General features: G+C 41.5%; 1 protein-coding gene across 2 annotated transcripts in view; it reads right to left on the reverse strand.

Annotated features, from left to right (window-relative positions):
* Positions 1-22,806, reverse strand: part of samd10b (sterile alpha motif domain containing 10b) — a 48,744-nt gene that overhangs the window by 21,833 nt on the left and 4,105 nt on the right. The window contains exons 1-2 of one of the 2 annotated variants that reach the window (XM_022192077.2): positions 14,184-14,328; positions 6,439-6,623 (exon numbers count right to left, since the gene is read on the reverse strand). In XM_022192077.2, coding sequence (XP_022047769.1) covers positions 6,439-6,623; positions 14,184-14,244 — 246 coding nt within the window. In that variant the 5' untranslated portion in view covers positions 14,245-14,328. Of the gene's footprint in view, positions 1-6,438; positions 6,624-14,183; positions 14,329-22,806 lie in introns of those variants that run through there. The other variant, XM_022192079.2, reaches the window with a different exon arrangement.

Below are 22,806 nucleotides of genomic sequence, written 5' to 3' on the forward strand. Positions count from 1 at the left end.
ATGGAAAATGTTGAACTTGAGATAGAGTTGTTCAAATATGTTGAAAAAGCCAACAAACTCCAATGGGATGTCCTTATTTTTATGTAACTCTCCTAATGAGCCAAAAATGTTGAACTATTCCTTTTAATCTAACTTCATTTTGTGATTTCGTTTTTATAGAAACCAACACGACAGCTAATAAATTCTAATGAACAACTTTTGCAATTTTTAGGCGTCTTTCTGTATTCACTAAGACCACTTCTCAGTTTACTCCATGCTTTTCCCTTCCCCACACCACACAGAAAATCCTCTCTCCACTTCTCTATTGATCATTCTGTTTGTATCCTCGAAACAGCTTATTTGTCCTTCCCTGCTTACTTTGTTCTATCATGTCTCTCATACTCCCGCTACTTGCTCCTCATAAATTTTATCCTCTTCCTGTCTGACACCCTCCCTTCCCCTTGTTTCCCCCCCAATTCGATCTTTCTTCTACCTCGGCTCCTGTGCACTGCACTAGCTTTTGCCCATTTAAGAGCCTGTGTTTCTGTGCGGGTGTGTGTGCAGACCTTGTGTCTGTGTGTGGAGCTGAATCCGGGATTAGCTTAAAGTCAGGGGAGCGTGGGGAATCCTTAAAGTTCGCTCTTTGCGACCGATAGCACCTCTCTTTTGACGGCTGGTCATGTCTTCGCACATCCACACCCTCCCTGAGGTTGATCAATGACGCTACACCAATTAGCAGTAAAAATCTGAGCGTGTGTGTGTGTCTTTGAGTAAATCAATGCTTTATGGTATGCATGTCATGTACAATATCTCACACCTGCCTCCCTCTCTCCGCTCTGCATCTTTTTATCTCTCCACGGGATACTAAAAGCTCGTCCTCTATCTTCCCCCCGTCTGACCAAACAACCCCATCTTTCTCCCAATCTGCTGCACCTATCGAACTCCTGCTCTGCTGTCATTATCGAATCAGATATTCAATCTGTCGCTGTAATCCCAAAGACCCTGACAGATCCTGACACACGATCCCTCATACCTCCTCCACGCCTCTCTCAGCCACTTCTCATTGCATCTCATCCTTCAGTTCTTTCTGAATCTCCTTCCCTCTTTCCCTGGCAGTCTCTGTTGCACCCTCGTGTCTTCCACTGCTCAGTCTAGCTCTGTGCATGTGTGTGTTTGAGTGTTTGCCACTGTGATTCTGAAAAATGTTTCAGAAGCTGTTGATTGCTCCAGTGCGTGTACCTTTGTGTGTGTGTGTGTGTGTGTGTGTGTGTGTGTGTGTGTGTGTGTGTGTGTGTGTGTGTGTGTGTGTGTGTGTGTGTGTGTGTGTGTGTGTGTGAACTGTCGTCCTCTGTCAGTTTTGTGCAACTCCGCCTTTGGTCGTCCCTGAGTGTGTAAATGTTATGCACTCATGCAAATATGAACAGTCTGAGTGGGTGGACAAAGGGCCAGATGGGATTTTCACAAAGCTCTCTATTTAGCACAAGTCAAACATGTGTCTTGGACTGAGCGGCACATCACTGAGCGGCAGAACAAGGGCAGGACACAGCGAAGCATTTCGGCCTCACTGCCCAGCAGCTCTCTTATTCTTTCTCTCCGTTTTTAAACCACAAGCCTCCACTGCATCATCACTACTGATGAACAGTCAGTTGCCATCAAGGTGAAGTTTTATCATATGCTGATAATAAGCAGAAGATGGACGCTAGATATCCATCATCTCAGTTTTGCTAGTTTCCCGAACACATTTAATTAAGTAGCATTCAGTATTTCTGCAGGTTATGAAGGTCTTTAAGATTCCCTCCCACAACAATGAATATCTGTAAAATGATTCATGAAAATCCATCTGATATTAGCTGAGATATTTCACTCTGGTACAAAGCAGCTGATTGACCAACCAATACTGGCATTTATAGAAACCTGCCACTATCACGTTAAAAAAGCAGACATAGCGAATGAAGTCTACATTATACTTTGTGCCACAGTGTGTAATATCCATAAGCAGCTTACAGGGGAATTTTCTTATTACAGTTCAACATTTGTACACAAAATGATAATTAACAATCCAAGAAATATCAGTACATTAACAGTAGTGTGACTTCTAATGTCCACAGTGCGTGATTCAAAAGTGTATTTCCATTTAATTACATTTTTGAATTCCATTGATGTAGTTGTTGTCACGTCTTTGTTTAAGTTTTTGTAATGTTCAGAGAGAATGTAAAGCAAACTTAGAATAAAAGTAATCATTCCTCTTGTATTATACCTCAGAATTGTTGAAGAAATAAAAAAGATATATGTTTTTGTAAAAAGAAGATTAGTTAGATAATAACATTAACCGAAAATATCCTGTTTTCAATATAGATTCACAACTAACATATATATTAAAATGCTTAAATTACTGGAAAATGCTATGTTGGTCCAACATTAAACTATAGATACACTATTTTAGATAAACATTTCCAGTTTTTACAATAATGTCACCATTAAAATACAGAAAATAGCAATTTTTACCTCTCTTTTATTTATTTATTTGACTGTGAACACATAGTTAATTACCAGAAAAAGTTTTTTTTTTTTTTAATTATGGGAGAGTGTACTGAAATGCCAGTATTAACAATGTGCATGTTGATGATTATGACAGCAGTGTGTGATGAAAATAAGATGACAGTGACTATATTTTGGTGACTAAAAATACTACACCATACCGGACTAAAAACATACAGTTAGTTTCATTCATTTCATTACAAGAAGTGGTCAAAGTTTGTGAGTTCCGTGTACTACATTTGTGTGTTTTCTTTCTTTAGCTCACTCCTTTGTGTTGCCGTCAGCACAGAAGGTCAGCCACTGTGTTCTGTAATGAGGAGGGGAAAATAATCACAGGCTGGTCTTTTTCATTCGCCCACCCAGCATGGCAAATTAGTGAGAAAGAGCTTCAGCTCCTGTAACAGGCTCGCTCCTGCTTTGGAAAAAAGGAGGCAGGGTAGCTGCTGTTACTTTCTAAATTGTGTCTCTGTTATTCTACCTATTCCCCAGTCTCATCTAAAGGTTCACCCACAACCTGTGTGTCAGACAGCAAAATGAGCCACCCACAAACCCCTCCTTTCACCCCATCTGGCTATCTGAACCGCCAACAGCCAGTTCAAGGATGGCACAGAAGGTCCATCTATACACAAAAACTCATTATTTTGAAAAACCTTGGTAGCAGATAGGCCTCCACATACTTCCACCTGCAGCAATGTAACACAAATAATACTACATATATTTGTTTATGCTGCATAAAGTCAACTGCTGGTGTGCGGTGACAGACATACGTGTGTTTGAAATAAAGTAACTTATTTACATTTATTTTTTCAATCTTTTATCATCTTATTTCAACATATGCAGATTATTTTCCAGATATATTTAATATTTAATGACAACAATTAAGGTTTTAGACTAAAAACCTATTCCAAACCTGTGTACTGTGCTAAAGAAACAAGTCTATGACGGAAATATAGTTGAATTGCACCAATTCTGTCAGGACAAATGGTCAAATATACATCCAGGAGCTTGTGGATGGTTACCAGGAGCATCCGGTTCAGGTGAAAAAGTGCAAAGGACATTTACCAAAAATGAACATTGCAGTATGTATATTTTTGGTCCAGTAGATTTTGTCTAACCTTGCCAGCAAGTTGATTTCTCGCGATATTTGTGAGTTCACAAATCTCTCAAGAAAGCATCTTGCACCGCTCCCGCTTTCACTGTTCGGACAGAGCCAAGTTGGCACGGGCCAATCACGCAGCAGTATTCGTATGTGGGGCGGGATATCTGGGTGTGAAGACGACAGCACTCTAGACGATACCAAGCGCCAGTAGCTCAAAACAAACATGGCAACGGAGGACAACAATCGTGTAGATGCTGCTATTAAGTCAGTTTTAGCCGAATCTCCTATCGCTTCTTTGAAGGAAGAGCAACGAGAGGCGCTTTGCGCATTTCTGGATGGTAAAGATGTTTGTGCTTTTTTACCAACGGGTTTTGGTAAGAGTTTAATCTACCAATTGGCTCCGCTCGTTGTGAAGATCCCGCGATTGGCTAAAAACAAACCTGTCAGAGGCGGGACATACTGTTGCATTGTCTAATCCGTGCCTCTTTCCTCCGAACGGATTTACATGGAGCGGTCCCAGATTGATATTGTGAAGTACTATCAAGTACTACACAATTATTAATCTGGCTATTGCCAGGTTAGATTTTGTCATGCTTCCAGAAGACCTGTAATGAATGCTGATTCTTTTGAGACAAAAACACACGGGTTTCAGTGATTCCGTCACAGAAATTAAGAGTTAAAGGACTCATTGGAAACTCAGCACTGCCATGATCTACATGGTCTTCACAAATGTGTGGGAATTTTTGTTCCCAACCGTATCCAAGATTTCTCTCCTTCCTCTCTGCCATCATTCTTGTCTCCTCTGACTGAGAGTTTGCACAGCAGAGCATAATGTGTTCTATCAGCTTTGTTAAACAGATAGGGAGGATTCCCCAGGTCCCACCTTATATACAGACGGCGCGCTGTGTTTCACTTAACTGGCTCCCTCATTACAGCTGATGTGTGCACAGCCAGTGTAATGGAGAATAATCTAATCATCACTTCTGAGAGGAGTGGACACACAAATAACAAGCCACACATAGGCGCATGTGCACACCCATATGCACAGACGGTGAGTTTTACAGACGGACCAATGGACACTGAATCGTTCTGTGAATGCACAGACGCACACATATGGGATAGAGCTGGACTTCTCTCCCATGTTGAATAATGCATAAAGAGGCTTGTTGCCACAAGGAAATGATAAGCCTTACTTCTCATGGTATAGAGGAGGTTTAATTATCCAGTCTCTGTGTAATCACATGGAAACAGCTTCCCACTCGTCTTTTATTAAGCCTTTTATAGCTGTTATAGCTGAGGGGGCATTCTTTTATGAATTATTGAACAATTTTTGCTGTGCATATGTACATCCTACAGCCTCACAGTTGTGAACTTCCTTAAAAGCAATGTGGAGAAGACACAAGTGACCTCCACTGGGCTATCGGGTATCTTTCATCGGAGAAGAAAGGAAGAAGGCTGTTGTGTCATATGCTGTTTTAGGTCAAACACAGGCGGGATGCCTTAAAATAGATGATTTTTTTTTCCTCGTTGTTTTGCCTCTCTATGATGCTGCACAGATGGGACTCCATTTTGCACAGAGCGGTGTGTGGAAGTAAATGATGCTCTGGCTACGTATGCTCACTGCTGAGCCCACCAAACAGGCATTCCTCACCCACCAACCAGCACTGAAATGACTTATCTAGTGTTTTTATCATTCCGCTCCCTCAAAGCTGTTCCTGAGCTTCGGGGAAAATCATACATCTGTGGAGTAAATTACATTTTTAGACGTATACTGTGGGTCACATAATATTAACTGGAAGCTTCTGAGCTCGCTTGGGTTGTACAAGCGCGGTTACATCACGAACCACAAGGTAACACTTCTCACACCATTAATCCATTATATAACCCGTTTCTCTCTGGTGGCATCTACCACAGGCTCAGGTGAAACCAGCCGACCTTCTGTAGGCTACAAGAAAAACCATTACATGTCCTGTTGCCTCTGAGAGTTGACTTATAGGGATGAAGCTGAAGCACGTTCTCTTGTGTCTCTCTGACGATAAAACAATATGTGACAGAGTACGTTCGGTCCTGTTTCCACCCCAGTAGTCGAGATAGCCTCACAGCATCATTATACCACACATATAGACGGAGACGCCACTTTAAAAATGAATAACTTTTGTGAAGTACCTCACTTTTTGAGGATATTAAATTACAGCAAAACTCATGATTTTTAATAAGCCTACTTAAAAAAAATCATGTACTTTGTTTAAATATTTCACTCTGATACATTCTGACAGAAAAACATACAAGAGAACTTATTTCTCCAGGTTATGCAACGAAGGATGTTATATGACTGTATCCATCCTCTGTGCTTTTATTGTGAAAGAAAGAGAAAGTTTCTGTATAAAAATGCATTTCATCTGTTTTCTTCCATAATCAAAAAACTATTAACTAGCTGGAACTGTAAAATAATGCCTTAAACTGGTAAATGTATTCTAATTTTTTACTTGGAATTGACTGACTTGGCTCCAAGCTACTTCAAAGTGTGATGAGAGGGGGATCTCCTGTAATCTTTCTTTTTAATATTTAGCAAAAATAAGCACTGTTTACTGTTTCTAAGATGCTGTGATTGGACAGTGGCTGGAATTTCTTCCATTTTGAAAAAAACTAAATCAGAAACAGATGCTTTCCATGTTTGTTGTTGTTCTAATTGCTCAATTTTGAGCGGTTCCTTGTTTAATCAGTTCATTTTTGTAGGCAAAAACACATCCGACAGTCTTTTCCATGCATTGAGAACACTCCTCCAAATGGCCTGTGGTCTGTTTGTATGGATGTCTCTATACCTGGATGCCCTCAGTGCCGGGCTGCTGCAATAGCTTGACAGTGCGAGTGTGCGCTGTCTTCTGGCCGCGACCATCATGCCAGGTCAGGTTGCTGCCTCCGGCGCGACGCGGCAGCTGGTAGCTCAGCTCCTCAGCAGACACCGTGTGCTCCAGGGAGGCACGGCAAAAACTAAAGCTGGATGCCGCTGAGAGGAGAGAAAGAAACAGAAGATGAGAAAACGGACAGAGACAAGCTCACTTTGTGTCTTTGTAGAAGGAGGTTTTCATGAAATTCATGACCTGAGCAACAGGAGCACCAAAAAACATTAAAATAAATGATTGATAATCCTCTAAGAGCTTAACAGGCTGCATTCACTCCAGATTACATGCTTTGTGTATTGACTCCAGTACAGCTACAAACAGATGGCTGTTTCGGCGATGGTGGTGGGCAGCAGTGCTACTCCACTGTGATCTCCAATTATACTGAGTGCACATTCACTGAGACAGCGCGTGATTTTTTGGAACTGTGTCTCTCCTGCCAGATAAGTCCTTGATTATTTAAATCCTGCATCATGAATATTTGATTTTCTTTCTTTGTTCCGTTCGCTGGCTATCCTTCCCCTTCCTCTCTTGTCACATAGCTAACAGTGTTAGCTGTGCAACAGCAAAGTAGACAAGTTGTCAATGCAGGGTCACAATACAGTTCTGTGAGAGCCACAGGGCATCATCTGCAGTCACATCCAGTCGAATCGGCTGCTGTGCTGCGGTTGGTCATCTGCAGCAGTGGATATATTTCAGAGGGGCAGACGTGTAGTCATTGCTTCCACCTGAGTACAAATTTAATGTGATGTAGTACAAATAATAAAAGAGGATTGGAAACAGGAGATGTTTCTGCACTGGCCTGATGTTTTGAAAATGTGATGCAACAAGAAATGTATTGTTTTGGGGTTAAAGGTGGAGTATACAAAGTCAGATTAAGCAAATATGTCATCACACTCTGTTTATACTCAACTGTAGCTCTGTCAATGAAAATCCAACAAACTGGTTTGGACTGACCCACACTGTGTGTCCTGTGCGTGTTCATACAGTCTCAAATCTGCTAAACAGCAACAATCTTTTTCCAGAATCACAAACTCCACCTTTAATGGAAACCTGCTTCACACGCAGCCACAAAAACCACTTGATAAATCATGCATGGATGTAACCAGCTCGCACGTGTTCATACGACTTAAAACAAGGGAAAGTACGGCGGTGAAGGAGGGAGAATGGAAAGATTATTTCAGAGTGGCTAAAATAATTAAATGTAACCAAGACTGACACTACAATAATTAATTTAGAACTGCACAGCAGGCTGGCTCCAGTTTAAAATTGGGTTAGATGTAATACCACAATCTGCAATCAAATGCAGGGCCACAGTGTATTTGAAGCCTTCTCTGATCCTCCAAATATGTGTATTTGGACTTGTTCTTAAGTTCCGTAGTTTTGTCAGTGCTTGTAAACACAGTCAGTGACACAGAGACAGAATTGCTGATGATAGAGGCAAAAGTGGAACTAGACATAATAAATGTAGCATTCATTACTTTTTAATAAGAGAAAGTCTCTTTACATGAGTACAATGTCAGAAGCATTCTTTGTGGAAAAAAAAGTCTCATTTCATCTCCCATGAATGACTTCTTAATTTCTTTTCATCCCTCCTCCAGAGCGAATGGGATTACAAATTGGAGTGAATTGAATTTTAATCCAGATAAGATCTTTTTAATCTGTTTATGAATTTGCTTACCATTTTGTTATGGATAATATTGCTTTCTTAATGTGATTCTTAATGATCATGCTATGCTCTCAAGCTTGCGAAGGCACAACCGAGATGTATGCTTTCAATAAAAGGAGGAGAAGAAAACCACGGAAGTTTCTAGTAACAAGCGAAAACAAACCTTTCATCCCCATTTTCGAACTTCACATCAGACCACTGAAACTTGCAGCATGACAGCTGAGGTTTGTGGGAAACACCTGGCTGCAGCTGAGAGGAGTGCAGAGGAAAAAGAAAACACTTTTTCTCAACCTAGAAGCGTGTTCAGGTGAGCAGTGGTGAATACAGAGTTCACACAGCCATGATGAAGGAATGAAAAAGAGGGTGGAGATGAAAAAGCACAAAGGCCTGTCAGGAATCACTGATGTGTAACCTCTTCTGTCTCTCCCTCCATATATCACTTTCTCTCTCTGTACTCTTGTCTTGTGCTTCACTCCTGCTTTCCGCATTTCTGTACGCTGCCACTTTTGTGTGCCATCTTTTCTTGTTTCCCATCTTTCATTTTCCTCTCGCTCTCCTTTCCGTGTTTCTCTTTGTCAGGTCTTTGGGGTCGTCGGGACAAACCAGGCCCAATGCTGATGTAATTACTGCCAGTCAGACCGAGTGGGAGGAGACAGGAGGAAGGAACAGGGGAAGCTAAGCTCCTTGCAACCCTAAAGACCTGCCAATCTCACGGGAAGAGACAAGAGGAAGCGCAAAAGCAAGAGCAAGACAAACACGGGTGAGAGAGAGAGAGAGAGAGAGGGGAAGAGCCATGCTGTAAATTAGCGCGACGTCCATGCAAACCGATCAAACTGTATCAAGGTAAAAGAGCTCAGGAAGGAGGTGGGGAGACGCATTAATAGACCACGAAACAAGTTCATTTCACAAGCTGTTAAAGACAAAGCTCTGCAGGTATTAGTCAGAGACACTACACTTTATAGACATCGCTTTTAACACGAGGAAGTCCAAGATCAGGACTTCTATCCACTGTTGAAATCTCAATCATTGCCACATTGCCAGACCTCACCACCTCCAGCAGTCATAAAATGAAGACAAAGCGCTCATTTTGCAAACTATAATGGACTTGCTTGGCTTAACCTCTTGGCACAGGATACTGCAGAGAATTTAAAATCAGGCAAAGACTATTAAATATCCATACCTTTCAACTGATGTCTCTTCTAAAATGACATTGCACCATATGCCCCTGACGGTTGCTCTTAAGGACAAAAAAGCTTTAAAGAAAATTAACTTTTAGCATTTTCTAGCTCTGGCAAATCTCTTTAGATCTCCGTGATCTGGGGCAATTACCATCCTTACCATTCAGCGGGCGAGTTTATCTGTCACCTTTCCTTGTCTGTCTCAACATGCATTTGATCAGCTTGGACAACTGCCAAATCTAAATTGTCCTATTTGTCATTATCTGGTGTATTATCTCTCGCTGCCCTTGCTGGTGACTTTTATCACCTCCAGTTGAGGGAGGAGAGAGAAGACAAGGGATGATGGAAAGCGGATGGCAGGAGGGAGGAGGAAAAGAGAAAAGCATGCATTTGTGCACTTTAGTAATGAAAAAGATGATACTCAGTGGTATAGTTTTTAAAAGCTGAGGAATCTTCAGCCTCTCATAGGAACTAAAAAGGCAGAGGAAGAGGCCTGTTAGTGCCAAAACCAAGGGCAAAGTGTCAGACAGGTGTTTGTGTGTGAGTGTGTGTGTGAGTGCAGAGGGTAGGTAGGTCAATACGACTCAGCCCAGTGAAGTGTAACCTCATATCACCTCCTCTTGACTGAGCAGCATATCTGCTGTGCAGAGTGGCTGCTAAATCTCAGAGGTATTCCCTTTTGAAAAGGTAATTAAGCTGTTAGGTACAGCACCCTGGAAGGTCGTTCCAAGCCAAATCCCACAGTAGATTAACATGGCATCACCGAACATTACTCATTTGACTTTTATAAAAAAGAGAGCATCTAAATGAGCCCGTGTGGACCATTTTGCTCCGTAGGCTTTTTTTTTGCAGAAGTTTGATTTTTGCATAACCTCGGCATCAACTTCAGGCTGCATGTGTGTGTTTGCTTCATCCCCTCGCATGGAGGATGGGGCAAGTGGTCTGGTTAATCCACCTTATTTCGGGCATCACAGAGAGGGTGCTACAGTGTATTTCAGAAGCATGATATTGGCATCAACTCGCTCCCTACCGAGCACCTCTCTTTCAGCTCAAAGATAAAATTTCTATTTGCAGTCCAAGTTTTATATAAAAGAGGATAGAAAAAAAATCACAGTCACCCTCATTCCTCTGTAATCTTCAAGGGGGTGAAACTTCATCATGCAGTGATTTCATGCCTGTATAAGACATTAAACCTGGAGTCCTAAATATAGCATTGAACAGACCAATGCAGCCAACTGCGCTTGTACATTTTATCTCTGATCCTGATTTGTTGGTCCTATAGCATGTTGGGAGTGAAGCAAGGGGCTATTTACAACTCTTCCACTCCAACAGACCTGGTTTTAACCCCAGGAATGAGCCATGAAATTACACCATTTGAAAGAGCAGGAAAGGGGGAAAAAAGAAGAATCTGGTTGCAGCTTTAAAAATAAGTATAAAACCTAGGGCCTCGGGGTTTTTCCCATGATGCATTGCGGTCTATTATCCACTCTGACACGAGACATTGTTGCAGAGGCTGGGGCTGAGGTTTACCTTTCACAAACGATCAGTGTCACGGGATCACGCAAATAGCGAAACAGTAGTAAACAATGAACATTCACAAAGCAGGCTCCAACTCTCATCAGTGCACAGTCGAGGAAAATGCCAACTAAATCTGTGCACGCGATTGTGTGTGTGTTAACGAATTCCAGCATGCCCATACATACATGAATGGGACTCAGGATGCCAGCATGTGGACTCGCATATTCACACATCTGTATAATCCCTGTCTGCATTTGTTTAGGCCAGTGGATGTGAAAGAAGCTGCAGAGAAGCTGTTCATGCAGCGGATGGAGGTTGAAATCTGGATTCAAACTGGAGGGCAACTGCAGTTCACAATACATAATGCAGCCCAGATCGCAGGTGGAGCTGGCACTTCTTTTCAGACTCTTGCTACCCTGAGCGGGCATGAAGAAGAATAACAAAGGCTGGTAGAAGAAATGCCAGGCTGACCTTGGTTTCCTCTCTGCAGGCAGCGCTGTGACAGGGAGAAAAAAAATTGAAAGGGGCAGCATTGAGGACGGGACGACTTTTACTCTCCAACACTGGCCCCCACCGCACTTCCACAGAGACAGACAGAACTATTGATTATCCATCAACCCATCAGAGAACATACAATTATAGATCACTTTAGATAAAACACACACACACACAGAGGCAGGCACGCACACACACACGGCCCTCTAACTCCTTCACCCGAGGCCACGGCTGCCATATCCACTCCTGTTCAAAGGAACTCACTACATGTTTCACACAAGAGGAGGAAAAGGAAGAGTGACACCGAAGAGGAGATGGGATACGGGGGTCTTACATGGTCATGGCCTCTTAAGAGGATGAAGGAATGATGCCCGGGGTAAATGCTGGATGAAGTCAGGGAAAGGACGACAAGTCACAAAAGAGAGACTAGATGGAAAATTACGCTTTCGAGCAAAGCATTAATACTAACTGCATTGGGGACAGAAGGGGGAGAGGACTGAAGGTGTGAACTACTGAGGAGATGAGTTTATGGAGATCATGCGTGTCTGTTTTCTCCCCCGCACAGCAAAGCCCTCATATGATATCACGGGAGGACAGATTAGATCTCATCTCACTGACAATCAATAAGCCAGAGTGAATGTCAGAGGAGGATTGAGGATGAGGAAGGACAAGGAGAAGGCGCTGAGTAATAGGATGTGAGGTGTGATCAGGCTTGATCAAAGCAGGGAACAGACAAGACCAGTGAGTGACTCTGAATAAAGACTAGTAACCTGGTTGTCTGGTGTTCTGGTTTGTGGAGCACATTTATTGCCACATATGAGGAATTGGACTTAATTTTTTGTAGTGCATAACAGTAAACATTAGATTAAAAGACTATTGAAAGTCAGTAGGAAATAGATGTTACTCACAAGACAAAAAGGAAACAAGTTTTAGAAGTCAAATTAGCAGCAAGTGTGTCAAATACAAGGGATTGTAAGTCATAAAAAGCAGAGATATTAAATTTTCCAGTTTGCAGGAATGTGCGAGTTAATCGCCTGAGAATGTGAAAGGCTACGACATATGTAACGTATACAAATTATATATTGCATGTGTGGAATAGTGAAATATGCTGCAGCCAATGTAATAATGAAAAGATGCTGAAAATAATAGAAAATCTGACTTTGGCAATCCATAACGTGCACCGTGTGACGAACAAATATATAATACAATATAATTTAATGTAGTCTAACAACTATTTAATAATACTTTCAGAATGTTCAATGTGTCAACTGGCAATGTTACAGCCTTGAATCTGTAGCTGTTTTCAGTGCGAACAGCTCTAACACCCAGTGTACATTACCTGCTCTGCACTAAGCAGATGGACACGAAAGAACAAAAGGGAGTGATTTATATGGAATGTCACATTGACAAATTCAGCTAATCTGCTTTATCAAGCTTGTGTGGGTGCGGATTTGTCAGAATTGGCTGACAAAGATCTGGCAGCACGAGCAAACCACCCCAACAACTAGTGCTAAATCCTGACTGGTTCACACAAGTATGTGACATCACCTTTTCCCAATTCTAAGCCAGTGAGAAGAGTGCAAAGAAAGCAAATACTGAAAACAACAACAAAAAAGCTTTTGCATTTTTGCAAGAATTTGGTATTTCTCAATTACTGCACTCATATGTTGCACAGCGCTTTGATGCTGCTGCCGTGAGCACATCTGCATACAAAAGAGCAACACAAGCTCCAACAGGCAGCTACTTGCATAATGACTCCATAGTGAAATCTGGGGGAAAAAAAACCTCTAATGAGGACTTTCATAAAGTAAGAGATATTGACTTATTATACAAGCCAATCTCAGTGCAGATGAAATCTCATCATCAGTCCGACCACAAAAAGCTACTACACTGTTATCATTCACAACGCATGAAAACCTTTGACAAATTTATCCAAATTAGGCTGGTTAAGGCTTACAAATGACTCGAGGGAAACGGGACGGAGCATGAAATGGGGAAAATAACACGGAAAGGTCAAGGAGACCGAGCATAACTTAATATACATTTAAACAGTTTTACATTCACGTGGCATTGTTATCCACATTTACAAAGATTTAGCTCAATGTAATTCAAAATTTTACACGTCACAGATTCACTTGAAGATTCATATTTTCCGACGTGTAAGTGAGAGAACGGCGTCCTTACGTTGTTCTGTGTATGTCAGTTCAGCCATCACATAAAAATAACACATTATTCCTCCGCCTTCATATTTTATGTGGTGCCATTTAAAAATGTCTTCACGGTTTGTCTGCCATGTAGACGGTCCTCTGCTGGAAGGAATCCAACACGGTGGTGGAAATAAAATAACATAGCTTCTCTGCTTAGACAAGACTGGCTTTTTAAATATTTAGTGTTTGTTTACAACTCTTCCCCTGAGTGGCAGAATATTTTGTCTGAGTGGATTAATGGATGTTCGGGAACAAAATATCAAAGCTCCAAAATACTCCATTTCCATACTAATTTTGCCGGTATCCTTGATAAAGGCGGGAGGAAATGAGTAATTTATCAGGTTATTACCAATAAAAAAACAATGCCTGCAATCGTTTCAATATCAAAATATTAGCTTTTTGGATTTCAAGAGCAATTTAAGCCAATCGTTTGGAACCAAGAGCTATAAGCCAGATGGTCTGCTAATGAACTCTTAAGTGGTTCAAGCAAAGGGACTAGCAGGTTTATATCATTATCGTGCTTTATTTTTTCCAAACTGAAATCAGAGAATAAGTGTACACAAAGAAAATGAAGCATGGCTGCTCCCAGTCGACACATACCTTCAGTGATAGCCTGAATGGCCATCCTGCAGGGATCCACCACACTCTGTCTGCTGATCATAGAAAATCATCCCTTTACGCTGGCACATTGTAACTCTTCATATTTAACCACGAGTGCAAACTTGACAGAGTGATCCGAATGGGGTCCGTGAACAAGTTGGCACTCATACACGCACAGAGACTTATTTGTGATGTTCTCATGTGGTCTGTAAATCGATACAGTGCACTCACGCTGTGGCCTGGTGACAGAGCGGGATGTGGAGAGGTTCAGTGCTCAATAGTTTATTGAGCGTCCTTAAACCATGACACACAAGTACCCTGCTTTGTTTGCTAATGCACGCTCACGGACCTCCGCGGTGACATATTAAAGAAGAAAGTTCAGAGCAATGTAGCGTGACAATAATAATCACGAGTTAGCACAATGTGGACAAGCACACACACACACACACACACACATTTGCATAACTAAACACAAAGGTTATTGAACACTGAGGGGTTTGCAAACAAAGAAGTGAATAAATGACCACTGCAAGAGTTAGTTGATAATCTCCTCCCTACATCCACACAAAAGAGGCCAGCATGAGGGGATAAAAGAAGATAAAGAGGAATGAAAAAGAGCAGGAATTAGGCTTATAGGATGGGTGGGGAGCTGGTGGAGAAAAAAAAGATAAAAGTTAATGCTCTACAGAAGCTGAGAGGTAAACAGAGAGAGAAAAGCATGCAGCGGTGAGAAGAGGAAAATGTGCCAATGAATTTGAAGCTGAGACAGACAGGCTGAGAATGAAAATTGCAGACTGGGAGCCAGTTTGTAGATTCGCAAGCAGCATGAATGATTAGAAACGGCAACTCGGCAGCAGCAGTGTTAGTAATACTTCTATCAGCCGACTGAAATACAACTCGGGGGGCCTTGAAGTTTTGAAAGTTTCCTGCGCTCCTGTGTGATGCGATCCAGGAGGCTTCTTCTAATCTTTTCTGGAGGGGGAGGGAAAGAATGGAAAGAAAGGAAGAAGAAAGGCGGGTGTAGGATGCAAAGGTTGTGGCAGGGGGCCCACACAGAGAGGCTCAGGCAACACTACTGAGGCAGGTGAGTGGAGGACTGCAGCAACGCCGCTGGCAAACACAATCAAAGAGAGACATAAAATTACTCTGCTCTATTTCCTCTGCACATTATTTCAGTGAGCAACTGAAGACACTTTGCCAGCACTCTATTTGTTGTGCAGTTCAGAAAAGACGCAAGAAAACCAAGATTTTTTTGTATCTGCAGCAGGTGTCCTGTGTGGGAATGTGAGTTCTATGTGTGCACAATACAGCTAGCCATGTTTGGTGCAGGCACTTCTGGAGCTTTGTTGTTTCCTGTCTAGCAGCAAGACAAATTAGCTCACACCTGGGGGCACTCATCCATTCTGCTCATCTCCGAGTCCACTCCCTGTAGCCCCACCTGTCTCCGTACCACGCTGTGCTGATTGGGGGTCTGTCTTTCTCAGCTTAATTGCCACGTTATCAGCTCCACTCCTGCACTGCCACTTCGCCCAGGCCTCTCAGTCGGACGGACACGCCAATTACGGCTCGTCCGCACACACTCGTTCCTTCACATGGTTTCCTGAGGCTGCACTGTCAGGTAATGTAGCAGACGGCAGCTGGTACAAAGCAGGCAGTTTGGGATGAAACAGGGAAGAGAATCAAAGCTCTTTGTTGACCTTATGCACACATGCACTGCAAAAACTCAAAATCTTAACAAGTCTGTTTGTCTTATGTTTAGTCGAAGTGTCTCATCCCTCTTGATTTAAGATAAATTCACTAAACAAGAGACATTTCAGCAAGATGGACGGATTTGTTTTAAGACAATGCATCTTAAATGTCTTGTTAAGTCAGACAATCTTGAAATTATCTTGTTTTAAGTTGAATTTTACAAGAAAACTCAAAATAAGTTTAACCCTTGTGTCGTCCTGCGGGTCAAATTGACCCGTTTTAAAGTTTGAAAATGTGGGAAAAAAATATATTTTCACAAAGAAACTTCTGATGTCCACATTTTCAACATTTTTAGGAAATCTTTGAACATTTTTTGGTGGAAAAAAAGAAATGTAAAAAATGTTTCTTTAAGAACATTCACAAAAAATCTAACAAAATTCAACAAAATTCACTGGACTTTGGTAGATTTTTATGTGAATATTCTTAAAGAAAATATTAGTTTTACTGATATATATGTAATATTTTTAGGATTTTTTGGGAAGATTTTTACTCATTTTTTGAAAATATTTACAAGGATTTTCTTGCCATATTTAGGAGATTTGGGAAAAAAAACTTTCAAGGGAAACTTTTAAGGAATTATTGGAATTTTCTTCCTGAAGGTTTTGCAAATTTTCAGAAATTTGGGGAATTTTTTGCTGAATTTTGGAATTTTTTTCAGACAAGGAACCAATATTTTTGGTGCCTGTAAATGAAGACAGCAGGAGGGTTAAAACATCTCAAATTAGGAGGTTACGAAAGTGAAAATCTATTATTTAGTGAAAAACTGCTATTTTTTGTCTGGCTTATTTTTAGACACCTAAGCTAGACAGTCCTGGTAAAATAGAGCTTGAAATAAGTTTTCACAACTAGTTTTAAGATATTAAGATTCTAAATATCACATCTTATTTCAAGTAATCTTTCCAAGTCATTTTTCACTTGTTCTTTCGCCAGATTTTTTCACTTGTTTCAAGGTAAAAGTTCCTTGAAATAAGTTTTTTTTCTTGTTTTGAGAGGGGCATTTTTTTCCAGTGTGCTGACAAATACCCACATCAACACACATAAAGTCTCAGCAGGAGCTTCTTGTCCCGGCCAAAAGATCCCAGGGGAACCTTTCTACTTCTTTCCCTCTTAATCCTCTACTCTAAACACACATGCGCACTCTTTTGTAATAGTTTCCTTTACTTTTTTCTTTGCCTTACAGGCACAGTTCAACAGATTTGCCTATTTGTTTTCTTTCTTTTCTCGGAGAAAATTGACACCAGTGTCATGTCTGTGCATTAAATATGAATCTAAACCCAGCGGCTGATACTCTCTTCTGACCCCACCGGCACCTTTAAAGACTAAATATAAAAACGAATGACAACTCTGGGTTTTTTGTTATTTTTACATTTCAAGAGGCTGCAGATTAACAAGATATATGTGCTAATTAGTAAACTGTAATGTTGCTTGTAGGGCAAATTCTCATGGGCAAGTTTCACTTTCACACTTTTAAGACTAATTAAAGCTGTCAAAGATAAATCAATGACAAAAATAACTTTTAATCGTGGCCCTTTTTGAATTGAGAAGTAGAAGCACACAGAGAATGTTTATATGATATTTGATCGAGAACAAGCTTCTAATGATCATTTCTGTTCCTAATTCTCTGTGAATCTGATCATGCAACAATCTGACTTATTAGCCAAACTGAACACTCTTCCATCCACAGCAGTAATTATAGTCAATCTTCTGGTACAAACTAAGGACTTTCCCTATTTTCTGTGCCAGGTTTTCAAATATCAGCTCTCTATTGATAACTCTCCTTATCTTGACTTCTAATGGCACCAGACTGTTTCATAGACAGCGCCACTTGCTCTGGGCTCCTCTCAGAGACCCATCAATTAACCACCTTCATCCTGTGTGTATACTTGCTTTGTTAACGCTGACACTGGCGCTTCTCATGGTGGGTCTCAGTAATTCTGTTGTAACACTGCAGCGCCAAACCGGCTCTAGTTCGTACTCTCTCTTCCACTCCACTGAACCGTTTCCTTATTATCACCCAGCTACTCAGATGTCACAGACAATCACGCACACACACATGCAGACACAATCTGAAACACTCTGATTATCCTGTAGATACATCATGTTAACAATGGGGCATTAATGGCACATGTGCGAGCAGCCAACCCCCTTAGCTTGCTTTTTTAAATTCACTCTCACTCACACACGCGCACATTGGCATTAATACATCTACTTGTATTAATGCAGTCCCTGATTGTGGACCATTTTCACTTCAGATGAGACAAGACAAGAGAGAACAGTTTTATTATCCAACCCTTAATTATTTCACTTTCTGCCAAATTAGTTCACCTAAAGCCCATCTCACTCAACATCTCTCAGTACAGTGAGTGCTCTCCTCTGCCGTCACTCATCACGGACGCCTCAAAACCGGTTTCCGAAGATCTATCTTTTCTCTCGTGAACCATTTGGAAAATTTATTCCATCTACCGAAGATGCAAACTTAACACATGACTTATGTCTGTTTTTATTCCCAGCTGCAAGTCTTTCTTTGTGCCACATTTGATGACTCAGCCAGACAGTGCAAGTGTGTGTGTGTGCGCACAATTTATATCTATACATGTAGCTTGAGCTATGCATGTAGAAGTGTGTGTGTGTGTGCGCGCCTGCCAAGATTCAAAGCCCGCAGAGCACCAGTGACCTGATATGTAGGGCGAGACCGAAACACTGGGATGACAGCTTAGAGCCCGCCCCCACTAACTCTGACTGACAGCCCTGTAACCTCGGCTGCCTCCCGCGACAATAGTTTGGTCTTGCTTCCACTTTAACGTCTGTCATTCCAAGTTTAATATAACAGCTATTTCTGGAGCAAAGTTCCATAAAAGCATCATAGCAGAACTGGAGGACAAGACCTTATGAAGTGGAGTGAGGACGTTTTTTTAAGGGCGATATACTTGGGCAATCTGATGGCTGTTTATTCCTTAAAGCGGCTGTCAAGACCCGCTAAAGTCTTACATGGCTTTAGGTGCTTGTACAGAGTCAAAAACTACATCAGTGCTCATGTACTGCTGAAGGATTTGTCTGTCTTTTAGTCCCACAGCCTTTGTGACCAGCGCAGCATTTAGGCAATCACATCCAGCTGCCTCTATCTTCCTTCTCTTATGGGACAAATCCATCCTAATCTACGGATAACGTGCAACAGCCGCATGTCTCAGTGGATTCAACTAAATCAGGTCAAAAGGGTGCAGACACTCAAAAGAGCATTATTGTACACAAAGAGCACACAGAGTTGTAGCTGGTGTTCTTCTCATCTATTAATGTAAAGGAAGCAAATGACCAAAGTAAAGGATTAAAATAACCACAAAAGAATAGAAAAATAATGCTTAAATAAAGAGAAAGTGACAAGAAAAGACGATTTTTACGCTTGAACTACTTGGAATCCAGGATGAAGGACAAGCCTGGGATTCCACATCAAGAAGAGATTAGAATAAAATCTTTGTTTCTATTCTAACATTATCTGTCAATGTTGTATAAGAGACTGAATTTAGCATCATGGCCCTGATGTCTTTTTGAGAATGAATCATTTAAAGAAGAAGCCAGGAAGGGGCATATGAGGTAGCAGTTTACATTTAGGCTAAAAAAAAAAATCTCTTCTTTTCAGCCTCCAGGACATCGTCTGGGCTGTGACATTAAAGTCAGTTCCTATTTGTGACTGAGAGGCAGAAAATCTGATTACATGTACACACAATCAGAAACCTGCATGTCATATTAAACCGCTCGCAAATATCCACATACACAGTTTGAGCACGCTATAATCTCTGCAATATGTATTTTGCCACGGTGTGAGGCACTTTTTGATAGTACCATATGGCTTTTCCATCAGCCAGAGCCTCCCCTGGGCTCAGTGAGCGTGGGATGACAAAAGGGAAAAGTTTATGAAGTGAAAATGTCACATGTTCAATGAGCATGCATAGAACCAGGGGATTGATGTGACTAGTGGTGGTGGTAAGAAGGGGGGAGATACTTTTTCTCTTTTTTTTTTAAATGTAACTCCGGAGAGATGCCACAAGGAAGATGACAAGACAGAGCAGACAGGATGTCGCCAAAAATAAATAAATAGGAAGAGGATGAGATGGGGGAAGAATCAAGTGCATTTGAGAGGGAATGTGGAAAACAAATGTGAGAAAAGTTGGTAAAATAAAGACAGCGTTCACCGCAGGGGTTAAAGAAAGCCACACTTAGCCTTGATCTGCATTTGAACAACTCTTCCTCCCTACCTCTGACTGTGGGGCTGACACGCTGACACTTGGCTCGCCTATTGACATGGTAAATTGAGGGCCCATTCGAGCAGCACTGTGACAGGAGGCCATAGACTCTGCCAGAGCTGTATAGTCACAGGAACTTTGTAATAGGGAACAGAGCTGGAGAGGAGGGAGAAAGGCGGTGGAATACAGAAGGAATGCAACAAAAAGTCAGCCATGTGGAGGTATAGGACGATTAAAGAAAAAATTGGGGGGGGGGGGGGGGGGATGGGGGTTGAATTATAGGCGGGAGCCGCAAGAGGGAGGACAGAGAGGAAGGGAGCAGCTAAATGTCTGATAAGGAGGGGAAGAGAGAAAGCAAAATTGATTTCTATTTTTGGAAGAGGTAAGACAGATTGGGTGGAATAAGTCGAAAACATGTTCAATTTCAAAGTCACACAAACTCACGCTCGGATAGCTTTAATATATGCACATGAACTATCCCGCATGCGGGCAAAAAAACCTGCCACAGATCATGCTGCTAGATTGCTAGTGGTAATGTAATTGCTTTACGAGTGGATGAACGTGACTTGTGCTTCTGACTGTGCGAGGATGTACGCCTTGTTAGGGTATAGCTGGAACCATTAGCCATTTGGTTTAATGGCCTATCCGCACCACAGGCCTCGGTGAGCCCTGGCACTTGGTAGGAGGAGAAGGCCAACCTATTAACAAAGACTGAAAAGCTCCGAGCTTACCCTATCACACAAGGCCACACTTAATTAGACTGTTTGTTTAGCAGACTCTAATGGGAAGGAGAGGGGGGAAGAGGTTGACTGCTCTCCTTGAAACTGCAAGCTGAAAGACATCTGGCCAAGTAGGAGAAGGAGGACGCCACGATATTAGCAAAGCGTCGGCCTCATCAAGTTTGGTGCTATCGGACTTTTTCACGACTGATGGTAATGATAGGGAGCGACAATGGGCTATATTCGTAAACAGGAAATTGAGTGATTACAACTCTGCAATTATAGTCAAAATTAAAGCTTGTGAAATGCTTCATCTGGATGGCCAAAACACATTGATTAAGCATGTTAGAGGAGGAAAAATAAAGAGAAGAGCTGAGACAGACAGGCTGTGATCAAATTTATATGTATTAAGTCAGTAAGTAACAACAGTGTGATACATGAGGGATAGAAGCCTTGTATGAAATTATACCTAATTAGTGTAGTCCCTCAGAAAAATTACATCTCTCTTTTCCTTCCATCCCGGCACCCTTTCAGCTCCTCTCCCTTGATCCCGCTCCATGTGCAGAAAGCTAATTAAAGGAGAGAAATTGGATATGGGCCTGTGCACACTCCAGTTCAGGAAGAGGAAGGAGTGAGGAGGGAGTGAGGAGAGTGTTTGAGGGAGAAGTTGGACCCAAGACAAGGACATCAGGGCAGAAAGGTGAAGTCTTGTCATTTAGGGAAGTATTGCTGGCAACAAGGACACAGAGACAGTTGAAGTGTGACACCTCAGAAGAGAATCCAAAAACCACTTCTGATTTTTACTCTCTCTTTAACCACATCATCAATTAATCTTTGAAAGGCCTGTAGGATTAGTGCAGAAATGTTTATCTACTGAATCATTCAGCATCCATCCTGAGTCCTACACACTCGGTCAGGGGTCAAAGCAGCTGGCGGTTGGTCTGACAGGACCGCTTGAAAAATCCATTAGATCAATAACTCATTGCAAATGTCCTCCATCAACAGCAACTCTAATGAATCTGAATTATACTGATTATTGTTTTACTATAATATGGTGTCATCTAAGTTTTTTTGCTCTGAGGCACAGTATTGCACATGATTTTCTAGCAGATTCCTGCAAAATGGAACCCATTTTTATATTTTTTGGACACAATAATGCACTTATTCTCATTAATTTACATGGTGAGATGTGGAAAAGCTGCCAAAATACTGTGAGCAAGTAAGAAGGAGAAAAAAATTGAACAAAAACAGGAACTTGAGAATGATATCTGCATATGGAGCTAAAGACTTTAGCAGTCAAAAACAAGTGTAATAAAAAAGAAGGTTATCTCGTCTTGGTCTCTGCTACACCAGTTTAGATGATTCTTGGTTCTAGCTTTGCAAAGTCTGTACTATGTCTGTAAAGTCTGAAAAATGTTAAGGGGTTGGATTGGATTTGTCTTGAGTTGCTCCACAATCCAGCACGTTTAGCTAAACAGCAAAAACAAAGTCAAACTCTACTAAAAGCATTACTGAGCATCCACAGTGTACAGACTTATGTCCTTGTTCAACTTTGACAAAATGTACTACACACAGATGTGTGATCACACAGGTTTCCTCTCCAATTAGAGGTCATCATTAACATTTCAGGGGCGCCCGCTTTCAGTTTGACCTCCAAAGCGTTTCTGATCTAAATTGGCTAAAGTGATGACTTGTTTACAACTTCTAGAGGGAGAAAGCAGTTATCTGAACAACCAACATGAAAAACAGCCTCATCTGCACACTTGACTGACATTTTGAGAGTAAAAAACTAATCTCATGAACATCCAAGTGGGACTGAAATGTTTTAACTCAAAAAAGGCATTTTCTATAGCAATGAGGTCTTTGTCTACAACTTGTCCAATCTTTAGAATAATTGCGTTTCTTACCAGCAATGTC

This window comes from Acanthochromis polyacanthus, chromosome 6, assembly GCF_021347895.1.
Source record: "Acanthochromis polyacanthus isolate Apoly-LR-REF ecotype Palm Island chromosome 6, KAUST_Apoly_ChrSc, whole genome shotgun sequence".
In the NCBI taxonomy this organism is placed as follows: Eukaryota; Metazoa; Chordata; class Actinopteri; family Pomacentridae; genus Acanthochromis; species Acanthochromis polyacanthus.